This window comes from Phoca vitulina, unplaced genomic scaffold (genome assembly GCF_004348235.1).
Source record: "Phoca vitulina isolate PV1807 unplaced genomic scaffold, GSC_HSeal_1.0 scaffold8, whole genome shotgun sequence".
Classification (NCBI taxonomy): Eukaryota; Metazoa; Chordata; class Mammalia; order Carnivora; family Phocidae; genus Phoca; species Phoca vitulina.
In genome coordinates this window covers 59,366,884-59,379,051 of record NW_022589711.1, presented here as the reverse complement: position 1 = coordinate 59,379,051, position 12,168 = coordinate 59,366,884, and the positions used below count along the sequence as shown (strand labels likewise).

Genomic DNA, 12,168 nt, shown 5'->3' with positions numbered 1-12,168 from the left:
TTAAAAAATTTTCTGGTTATAAATTCATATGTGTTCATCGTTGAAAATTTTAAACTACAAGAAAATAAGAAAGAATAGAAAAGTCATTCATAATGCCACCACCCAAAAATGAAAACTCTTAATGTTTGGATTTACTTGTTTCTTACCAGTATTATTTCTGGGCAAGTACTGCATGGGTTTGCTTTTTGTTTTTTTTGGGGGGGGGCGTTTTTTGTGTGTGTGTGTGATTTTTTGTTTTTTGTTTTGTTTTCTTAAGATTTTATTTTTAAGTAATATCTGCACCCAACATGGGGCTCAAACATACAACCCCGAGATCGAGAGGTCGCATGTTCTACCAACTAACCCAGCCAGGCACCTGTTTTTTTGTTGTTGTTTTTTTTGTTTTTGTTTTTTAATTAAGAATTTAGGCAATACTGGTCATAGGATTTAGAAACTTAACATCTTGTATGTAATATACATGCTCATGTTTATGTAACATATATTTGGTACTATGTACCCGGCACTTCTCTGAGTACTGTACAAAACAATCATGTGAGACAGGTACTGTTATCCTTTTTTTTTTTAGAGAAAGTGGCAGGGAGGGGCAGAGGGAGAGGGGGAGAGAGAGAATCTTAAGCAGGCTCTATGCTCAGTACGGAATCCAGCTCAGGGCTCAATCCCAGGACCCTGAGATCATGACCTGAGCTGAAATCGAGAGTTGGATGCTTAAGCGACTGAGCCATCCAGGTGCCCCTAGGTTTTTTTTTTTTATTTTTAAGTAATCTCTACACCCAAGATGGGGCTCAAACTCACAACCCAGAGATCAACCATCACATGCTCCACTGACTGAGTGATCCTGTTATCCTTATTTTATAGGTGAGGAAATTGAGACAGAGAAGTTAAGTAATTACACAGAATTTCACATCTAGTAAATGGAAGAGCCAAGATTTAAACCCTGGCGGTCTATCTCCATAGTCAAACTTTAATCATTTGTCTACGGCACTTCTCATTGAAAAATTTTTAATAATACAGAAGATTGAAAAGAAAGTGAATTCCATTGACCCCTTTCCCCATTTCCATTTCCCAGAGGTAACCACATAATAGTTTCTTGTATATCCTTCCATATCCTCTTTGCATATACAGCACAGATGTGTCTGTTAAAAGCACATATATGCACATGGAGTTACAGTGAACAAACATTTTGTGTTTGTGTTAAAGATACAATAAAATTACTTTTATGCTGAGAGGTGCCACAAAGCCAGAGAATTTTGTAATTAAAAAAAAAAATCTGAGTTGCTCCATTCATACCTTGAATGATTTTGTGGTTTCTGCCTATTGGAAATTGTCCAAATTGAAAGTGAAAATTGATTATGATTTCTTTCAGGACACTGCTAGTATTACTGGCTCTCATAAAACAGAGCAGCGGAATGCTGATCTCACAGGAGATGAGACTTCACGACTTTTTGTAAAGAAAACTATAGTAGTGGGCAATGTGTCCAAGTGAGTATCCAGTTGAATTCTCTCATTTTCAGTTTCCATTTATCTTAATACTCTGGCATACTTTTATTATCGTAGTATTACTGTAGGAAGAGGTCTTAAGGATTTTTTCCCTCAAACTCTTAGTTGTTTTAAAAGTAAACTAAGGTCCAGAGACTTGAAACTGCCTCAGTGTGTCTACTAATCTTTGACATAGAATAAAATTGTGCTTGGTAAAAATTTCTGAGACATGAGCTTTTATTTTATACAAATGGGTTTTTTTTTTTTTTTTAAGAGTTTATTTTTATTTTTAAGTAATCTCTATACCCAACGTGGGGCTGGAACTCACAACCCTAAAATCAAGAGTTGCACACTCCATCGACTGAGCCAGCCAGGTACCCCATATACATATGGTGTATTTTATCAAGCATATTAGTGTGGATAAGTTTAGAAGAACTTTTGACTTTTTCTGACTTAGGTCTCTCCTTCAGGGCCTTAGCTAATTGCTAAAAAATGTTTGTTCAAATTGAAATGTTTTAAATTTTTAACAAAAAGTTGCAGAGCATGTCTTGAAGACAGAATTTCTGCAAGCTGAAGGTCTAGCTCTTTAACAATATGCTCTCATGATGTCTTGTGGGAGCGCCATCATTTTGCCAAGTATCTAGAAACAGATAAAGCCATAAATCTTCAAATAGCATGAGAATGTTATTTTCTCACAAAGTCTTTATTTTCCTTTCTCCTCCCTCATTAGGTATATTTTCTCTGTGCTCTCTTATCATCTTTATCATATTATATAGTCATTTCCTGTTTTTATGTATTTTTCCCAAATCAGACTGGAATCTCTTTAGGTAGAAAGTATGTCTTGTTTTGTATCTTACAGTAGTTGGTATTCACTAAATATTTGATTATTGAATAAGTTGATATATTTATGAAAATTATAATTAGATTCAGTTATTGAAAATAAAGGATTCAGGCAGACAGTAATTATTTGGGGGGAAAAATCAGGTTGGGGGGAACTCTTCCAAGCCCCAGTTAATGGACCACAAATAACAAACAAGAAGTACATTTAAAAATCTCAGGATAATAAAAGCAAAGATTTCTAATGGTCTGTGTGATAGTATTTAAATAGAAGTATAAAATATGATTAAGGCAATTAGATTTCCATTTTGTAGATTATTTTAGAATTACCAAGGGGACTCTTAGATCATGTGAAATGTTAAGAGTTGGGGTCTTAACAATAGTATGAGACCTGTCAGCTCAGAAAGTCCAAAACTGGAAATCTAGATGGACCACCAGAAGATTGGGGAGAAACCATCATTGACATTTTCAAATAATTACATTTAATTTGTAGGTGTTTGGGTTTTTTGAAGACCAGCTAGAACTGATTAATCATGGATTTTAGGTAGAGAGGGAATGATTGGCATAAGAGTTGTAAAGTCCTTGTTTGTTCTGGAAGAGGGAAAAATTACTGATTTACTTTAGACTTGTTAAGAATGTTAGAGTATCTAAGATAATAACTAAAAGAGTAGACATAGAGATTTTTTAAAGATTTTATTTGTCAGAGAGAGAGAGTGAGCACAAGCAGGGGGAGTGGCAGGCAGAGCAGGCAGAGGGAGAAGTAGGCTGCCCACTGAGCAGGGAGCTTGATGCGGGACTCTGATCCCAGGATCCTGGGATCATGACCTGAGCTGAAGGCAGACGCTTAACTGACTGAGCCACCCAGGCATCCCTAGACATAGAGATTTAAACTTTAAAAGTAGTAAGAGGAAAGTGGGGAGACTGAATGAAAAAAGGCCGAGGAGGGGGCGGGATCCTGATTCCAAAAGAAGGCACAACCCCAAGATCAAGAGTCTCACGCTCCACTGACTCAGCAAGCCAGGTGCACCCAGACTACGTTTTGTTTTTGTTGTTGTTGTTGTTTTGAAGATTTATTTATTTATTTGACAGAGTGCACTTGAATGCGTGGGGGAGAGGCAGAGGGAGAGAGAATCTCAAGCAGACTCGGCGCTGAGCACAGAGCCTGATGTGGGGCTCTATATCACAACCTTGAGACCATGACCCGAAACCAAGAGTTGGATGCTCAACCAATGATGCCACCCAGGCCCCCCACCCAGACTACTTTTTTGATTACTGTTAGAGTAAAGTTAATCAATGACAGTAGGAAAACTAGGAAGCTTTCTTTTGTTAAAGATTTTTTTTTTTTTTAAGATTTTATTTATTTTTCAACAGAGAGGCAGCAAGAGAGGGAACACAAGCAGGGTGAGTGGGAGAGGGAGAAGCAGGCTTCCCGCTGAGCAGGGAATCCAATGTGGGACTCGATTCCAGGACCCTGGGATCATGACCCGAGCTGAAGGCAGATGCTTAATGACTGAGCCACCCAGGCGCCCTCTTTTGTTAAAGATTTTATTTATTTATTTATTTGAGAGAGACAGCACACAAGTTGGGGGTCGGGCAGAGGGAGAGGGAGAAGCAGACAATATGGGGCTCAATCCCAGGACCCTGAGACCATGACCCAAGCCAAAGTCAGACACTCAACTGACTGAGCCACCCAGGCACTCCTAGAAAACTTTATGTCTAGAAATTCAAACTACTTCTAAACAACGCATAAGTCAATGAAAAATCACATTAAAATATCCAAAACTAAATAATAAAATCAAAATTTGTAGATAACACTAAGATATTTAAAAGGAAATGTCTACAGTAGAAGAAAATGCAGTAGAAGAAAAGCTTAAAATTAGTGAACTAAACATCTCAATTAGACAAAATAATGCAGTGGGGGAAGCAAAGAACTTAGGGGAAAAAAGTATACACAAACCTGATGAAATTAAGGAGAAAGAAGACAAAACTATTAGAAATGAAAGAAGACATAGCTACAGATGCTGTACTATTTAGGAGATAAATAATGAACATCTTTATGCCAATACATTTGAAAATTTAGGTGAAATGGAGAGTTCCTAGAAAAATACAACTTGGGACTTAAGAAAGGAAAAACCTTGAATAGTCTTAGAACTACTAAGTAAGTTTAATTACTGATTTTTAAAACATTGCCGTCATAAAACCAAACCAAACTACTAGGCTTAGATTGCTTTACAGGCTGAGTGAGCACATAATTTCAGTTGTATACAAAATCTTCTGGGGAGGGGCACCTGGCTGGCTTAGTTGGTAGAGATTCTTGATCTGGGGGTCATGAGTTTGAGCCCCACGTTTGGGGTGTAGAGATTACTTAAAAAACAAAAAAGTAACCAAAACCCCCCCAAAATCTTTTGGGGAAAAAGAGACAACACTTGTCAGTTTATTTTATGAGGATAGCCTAACTTTTTTTTTTTTTAACATTTTATTTATTTATTTGTCGGAGAGAGAGAGTACACAAGCAGGGGGAGTGGCAGGCAGAGGGAGAAGCAGACTCCCCAGTGAACAAGGAGCCCGATGTGAGACTCAATCCCAGGACCCTGGGGTCATGACCTGAGCTGAAGGCAGCCACTTAACCGACTGAGCCACCCAGGTGTCCCTAGCCTAACTTTTTTTTTTAATGTTTTTTTTTTTTAAAGATTTTATTTATTTATTTGAAAGAGAGAGCACGAGAGGCAAGAGGGTCAGAGGGAGAAGCAGACTCCCTGCTGAGCAGGGAGCCCGATGTGGGACTTGATCCCGGGACTCCAGGATCATGACCTGAGCCGAAGGCAGTCGCTTAACCAACTGAGCCACCCAGGCGCCCCCTAGCCTAACCTTTTAAATAAAGCCAGACAGTTTGTAAGAAAAGGAAAATTGTAGGACATTTTCAGTTGTGAATATAGGTGAAGAAATACTGAACAAAATCATTAAGAAACGGAATTCATTAAATGCAGAAATGATAAAACTTCATGACGAAGATATGCAAGTTTGGATTAACATTAGAAATCAATATAACTTGGCCCACTGCATTATTAAGGGTAACCATAGGCATAGATAAACGTATAGAAGGCCATGACCATATTTTCCAACAGAATGTAATAAGGAGGCCTCATGAAATAAAGGGAGAGCTAAAGATACTAGTTTTGCCATGGTCAGGACTGAAGGGAATGGTTTGTTTTTGCTTTTAAAAGATAGGAGACCAGTTGTAACCTTCCTCGCAGTAATGGGTCGGAACCAGAAGAGTTCAGAATTCTAGCACCCTGAAACCCGAATGAAAACGCAAAGGCTAGAGTGTCCCTAACCCAGTAATATGTCAATTTATTTCTATCTCATGTATCTACTTGGAAAAGCAAGGTTGATTTTTTTTTTTAATTGCATGGTGGTAATCAGAAAATAAAACAAACTTTAAGGGAATGTTCCTTAGACCAGGAAAAAAAAAAGTTTAAAAGAAAAGGATTAACTGCTAAGACTCACTTTGCTTGGTTGGGTGATAGAGCTGTTAAATTTTGATGGGATTAAATTTTTTAAGTAAAAATAATTTTTAGGGGAGTGGGGATATAAGCTTCCAGTTATGGAATGAATAAGTCATGTGGATGAAAGGTCCAGTATAGGGAATATTATAGTCAGTTGTAATAGCGTATGGGAACAGATGTGGTGAGCATAGCATAATGTATTGTTGAATCAGTCTGTTGCAAACCTAAAACTAATGTAACACTGTGTCAATATACTTCAGTAAAAAATTTTTTCAACCTTATTGACATATAATTAACAAAATTAAAATATTTAAAGTGTATATTATGATTTGATGCATGTATACATTTTGAAGGGATTCCTGCCATCAAGTTAATTAACAACACATCCCTTATCACCTCACTTTTTTTTTTTAAGATTTTATTTTTAAGTAATCCCTACACCCAGTGTGGGGCTTGAACCCGCAACCCAGAGATCAAGAGTCTCAAGCTCCATTGATTGAGCCAGCCAGGCGCTCCATTACCTATTTATCTGTGTGTGTGTGTGTGTGTGTGTGTGTGTGTGTGTGTGAACATTTAAGTTCTGTTATCTCAGCAAATTTTACAGTGTTATTTACTTCAGTCACCATGTTATACATTAGATCCTCCGACCTTATTCATCTCAAAGCTGAAAGAGTATACCCTTTTACCAACTTCTATTTCCCCTACCTCCAGCCTCTGGTAACTGTTTCTCTGCTCTGTTTCTATGAGTTTGACTTTTTTTTACATTTTATATATAAGTGATACCATGTAGTATTTATCTTTCTCTGGCTTATTCCACTTAGCATAATGCCCTCCACATTCATCCATGTTCTCACCAGTGTCAGAATTTCCTTCTTATGGCTGAAGAATATTCCATTACACACACACACACACACACACACACACACACACACACTCAGTTGACCTTTGGCAATCTTGAGCAATTCGAGGGTTAGGGGCCCCAACCTCCCGCATAGTTAAAAATCCACAGTGAAAAATCCACCCAGGTGGCTCAGTTGGTTAAGCATCCAACTACTTTTTTTTTTTTTTTTAGATTTATTTATTTGAGAGAGAGGGTAAGGGGAGAGGCAGAGGGAGAGGGAGAAAGAGAATACTCAAGCAGACTCCCCGCTGAGCATGGAGCCTAGTGCTCAATCCCAGGACCCCAAGATCATGACCTGAACTGAGATCAGGAGTCAGACACTTAAGTGACTGAGCCACCCAGGCACTCCAGCATCCAACTCTTAATTTTGGCTCAGGTCATGATCTCAGGGTTGTGTTGGGCTCTGCACTGAGCATGGAGCCTGCTTAAGATTCTCTCTCTCCCTCTCCCTTTGCCCCTCTCCCCACCCCCACTCACTTGTGCACTCGTTCTCTCTCTTAAAAAAATAAAAAATAAATAAAAATCCACGTATAACTTTTGACTCCCTAAAAACTTAACTACTAATAGCCGACTGTTAACTGGAAGCCTTACTGATAACATTAACAATTGATTAACACATATTTTGTATGTTACATGTATTTATTTTGTATGTTACATGTATTATATAATGTATTCTTACAATAAAGTAAGCTAGAGAAAAGAAAATGTTATTGAGAAAATCATAAGGGGGGCTCCTGGCTGGCTCAGTCAGTAGAAAATGCGACTCTTGATCTCAGGGTTGTGAGGTCAAGCCCCACATTGGGTGTAGAGCTTACTTAAAAAAAAACAACCACCAAAAAATCAGAAAAAAGAAAAAATCATAAGGAAAAGAAAATACATTTACAATATTGTAAAAAGAATCACACATACGGGACACCTGGGTGGCTCAGTCGGTTGGGTGTCTGCCTTCCGCTCAGGTTGTGATTCGGGGTCCTGGGATCGAGTCTCACATCGGTCTCCTTGCTCAGCGGGGAGTCTGCTTCTCCCTCTGCCTGCCACTCCCCCTGCTTGTGCTCTCTCTCTCTGACAAATAAATAAATAAAATATTTTAAAAAAAATTACACATAAGTGGATCTGCACAGTTCAAACCCATGTTGTGCAAGGGTCAGCTGTATATGTATATACATCTTTATCCATTCATGTCTTTATTCATTTATCTGTTAATGGACATAGGTTTCTATATCTTGGCTATTACAAATAATGCTGCTGTGAACATGGGAGTGCAGATAGCACTTTGACAACCCATTTTCGTTGTCTTTGCATATATACACAGCAATGGGGTAGTTCTGTTTTTAATTTTTGAGGAACCTCTTGTTGTTTTCCATAGTAGTTGCACCAATTTATGTTCCCACCAGTAGTGCACCAGGATTCCCTTTTCTCCACGTTCTTGCCAACACTTATCTCTCATATTTTTAATGATAGCCATTCTAACAGGTGTAAGGTGATACCTCGTGGTTTTGATTTGCATTTTTCTCATTATTAGTAATGTTGACCATTTGTATATTTTGTTTGGAAAAATATATATTTAGTTCCTCTGCCCATCTTTAAATCAGATTTATTTTGCTTTCTTTTTTTGCTATTTTTTTTGCTATTGAATTCTTTATATTTTTTTAATATTAACTTTTTATCAGATACATGATTTGTAAATTTTTTTTTTCATTCCCTATGTTGCCTTTTCATTTTGTTGATGGTTTCCTTTCCTGTGTAGTTTTTAGTTTGATGTAATCTCACTTGTTTGTTTTTGCTTTTGTTGCCTTTGCTTTTGGTGTCAAATCCAAAAAATCATTTCACAGACCAGTGTCATGGAGCTTATCTCTGTTTTCTTCTAGGAGTTTTATGGTTTCAGGTCTTAAATTTAAGTCATTCGTGTGTTTTGAGTTGATTTTTGTGTGTGTGGTGTAGGATAGGTGTCTATTTTCATTCTTTTGCATGTAGCTGTCCAGTTTTCCCAACACCGTTTATTGAAGAGACCTTTCCCTCTTGTATATCTTATCTCCTTTGTCATAAATTAATTGATCATATATGTGTGGGTTTATTTCTGTGCTCACTTCTCTTCCGTTGATCTATGTGTCTGTTTTTATGCCAATACCATACTGTTTTATTACTGTAGCTTTGTAATATAGTTTGAAATCAGGACGTATGATGCCTCCTGTGTTGTTTTCTCTAAAAAAAGAGGTTATTTGGGGGTCTTCTATGATTCCACACAGATTTTAGGATTGTTTTTTCTTTTTCTGTGAAAAATGCTGTTAGGATTTTGATAGGGATTGCACTGAATCTGTAGATTGCTTTGGGTAGTATGGACATTTTAACAATATTAATTCTTCTAGTCCATGAGCATGGAATATCTTTTTATTTATTTGTGTCTTCTTCAGTTTCTTTCATCAGTATCTTATAGTTTTCAGTGTGCAGGCCTTCCACTTCTTTGGTTAAATTTATTGCTAAATATTTTATTGTTTTTGATGCAATTATAAATGGGATTATTTTCTTAATTTTCTTTCTGATAGTTGTTAGTGTTAGAAACACAGTTTTTTTATGTTGACTTTATATCCTGCACCTTTACTGAATTTATTAGTTGTATTTTCATTTGTTTTTTAAAGATTTTATTTACTTATTTGAGAGAGTGGGGGGAGGAACAGAGGAAGAGGGAAAGGGAAAGCAGACTCCCTGCTGAGCACGGAGCCTGACATGGAGCTTGATTTCAGGACCCTGCGATCATGACCTGAGCTGAAATCAAGAGTCAGACATTTAGCCAGCTGAGCCACCCAAGCACTCCTGTTTATTAGTTTTAACTGTTTTTGGGTGGAATCTTTAGGATTTTCTGTATATATCTCATTATGTTCCAATAGAGACACTTTTACTTCTTCCTTTGTAATTTGGATACCTCTCATTTCTTTTTCTTGCCTAATTGCTCTGGCTAGAATTTCCAGTACTGTGTTGAATAAAAGTGGAGAGCATGAGTATCCTTGTCTTGTTCTTGATCTTAGAGGAAAAGCTTTCAGTTTTTCACCATTATGATGTTAGCTGTGGGCTTGTCATATAAGGCCTTTATTATTTTGAGGTATACCCCCTCTATACCCAGTTTGTTGAAAGTTGTTATCAAGAATAGATGTTGAATTTTGTCAAGTGTTTTTTCTGCATCTGTTGAGATGATCATACGATTTTTATCTTTCATTTTATTAATGTGTATCACACTGATTGATTTGCAGATATTGAACCATCCTTGCATACCTGGAATAACTACCACTTGATCATAGTGCATGATCCTTTTAATGTACTGTTGAATTCTGTTTGCTAATATTTTGTTGGGGATTTTTTTGGGGGGGTGGATTTTTACATCTATGTTTATCAGGGATATTGGCTTATAATTTTCTTGTAGTGTTGTCTGGCTTTGGGATCAGGGTAATGCTAGCTTTGTAAAATGAATTTATAAGTGTTCCCTCGTATTTTTTTGGAAGAGTTTGAGAAAGATTTGTATCAGTTCTTCAAATATTTAGTAGAAATCACCCTTTTTGCCATCTGATCCTGGAATTTTCTTTGTTTGGAGGTCTTTGATTACTGATTCAGTCTCCTTACTAGTAATTGTTCTGTTCACATTTTCTATTTCTTCATGATTCATTCTTGGTAGCATGTATGTTTTTAGGAATTTATCCATTTCTTCTATGTTGTTCACTTTGTTGGCATATAATTGTTCATAGTTTTTTTCTTAAACATTTTATTTATTTATTTTTAAGATTTTATTTTTCAGTAATCTCTACACCCAGTGTGGGGCTCAGACTCACATCCCTGGGGTAAAGAGTCACATGCTCTACCGACTGAGTCAGTCGTGTGCCCCTATAATTGTTCATAGCTTTATGATCCTTTGTATTTGTGTGGTGTTAGTTGTAATGTGTCCTCTTTATTTATAATTTTATTATTTGGGTTCTTTCTCTTTTTTTCCTTGTTAAGTCGAGGCAGAGGTTTGTGTATTTTGTTTATCTTTTTAACAAAACAGCTCTTTAGTTTCTTTAATCTTTTGTCTTTTTGTCTCTATTTCATTTTTTTTCACTCTCATCTTTGTTAAATTTCCTTTTTTCTACTAATTTTGGACTATGTTTGTTCTTTTTCTAGTTCCTTGTGGTGTAAAGTTAGATTGAGATCTTTCTTAATGTGGGCATTTATTGCTGTAAATTTCCTTCTTAAAATCTTTTGCTGCTGCATCCCTTAAGTTTTGGTATGTTGTATTCCCATTTTCACTTATTTTGTTTTTCATTTTCACTTGTCTTAAGGTATTTTTTTACTTCTCTTTGATTTCATCTATGACTCATTGGTTGTTTAGTAGCGTGTTGTTTAATCGTCACATATTTGTGAATTCCCAGTTTTCTTGTAACTGATTTTTAATCTTATTTTAAGTAGGAGTTAATTGTTAGGTTTTTGAAGGAAAAAAGAATTCAAGTTTCTTTCTTTTTTCTCCTTTAGGTACATACCTCCTGATAAGAGAGAAGAAAATGACCAGTCAACCCACAAGTGGATGGTATATGTCCGAGGGTCTCGTAGAGAACCCAGCATTAATCATTTTGTCAAGAAAGTTTGGTTCTTTCTTCATCCCAGCTATAAACCAAATGACCTTGTGGAAGTTAGGTAAGCACAGTTGAGTTATTTAATTTAAGAAGTACAGATTTATTGAAGTGGAAAAAGAGTGACTTAACTTGAGACCATTCCCTTTAATTATTATATTATTAATAATTTACTTAGCTTTGGCTCTTAGGTAGAGTTTTAACTGTGGTTCCCTCTTGCAGATTATTGTCTCCCTGAAACGGCAGTATTTCCTCCTGTCAGAATTACATTAGTGGATTTTGTTCCCCTTGGAAATAGCTGAATTTATTTATATAGATACAGATAAATATAAAGGTGTTCCTGTTTTTTATGAATATCAGAATATAGTAGAATTAAACATGGGAGTCTAACATTACAGAAATATTTAATATTGAAAGTTCCTCATGCTCTCATCCTCTCAGAAGTAACCCCAGTGATATTTTTCCTACATATATTAACCTTGTATAGTTGTTTGTTGTTGTACAAAGATGGAATGAATATATATATATATGTGTGTGTGTGTGTATGTATATATACACTATTCTGAAATTTGTTTCATTTAGGTGTATTCTTTTTTTAAAAAAATTTATTTATTTTAAAGATTTCTTTATTTTTACTTTAGAGAGAGAGCAAGAGCATGTGTGAGCGGGGGGGTGGGGCAGAGGGAGAGAGAGAATCCCTAAGCACATTCCCGACTGACCATGGAGCCCAATGTGGAGCTTGACCCCAAGACCCTGAGACCATAATCTGAGCCAAAATCAGAGTCAGATGCTTAACCAGCTGAGCCACCCAGGCACCCCTATTTTATTTATTTATTTGAGAGAGAGAGGGATTGCG

The 12,168-nt window shown here is 36.5% G+C and overlaps 1 protein-coding gene across 8 annotated transcripts in view; it reads left to right on the top strand.

Annotated features, from left to right (window-relative positions):
* YEATS2 (YEATS domain containing 2) overlaps positions 1 to 12,168 on the top strand; it is a 105,290-nt gene that overhangs the window by 33,660 nt on the left and 59,462 nt on the right. For 7 of the 8 annotated variants that reach the window (XM_032407069.1, XM_032407068.1, XM_032407071.1 and 4 more), the window contains 2 exons: positions 1,364 to 1,479; positions 11,215 to 11,376. In XM_032407069.1, coding sequence (XP_032262960.1) covers positions 1,364 to 1,479; positions 11,215 to 11,376 — 278 coding nt within the window. The remainder of the gene's footprint in view (positions 1 to 1,363; positions 1,480 to 11,214; positions 11,377 to 12,168) is intronic. The other variant, XM_032407072.1, reaches the window with a different exon arrangement.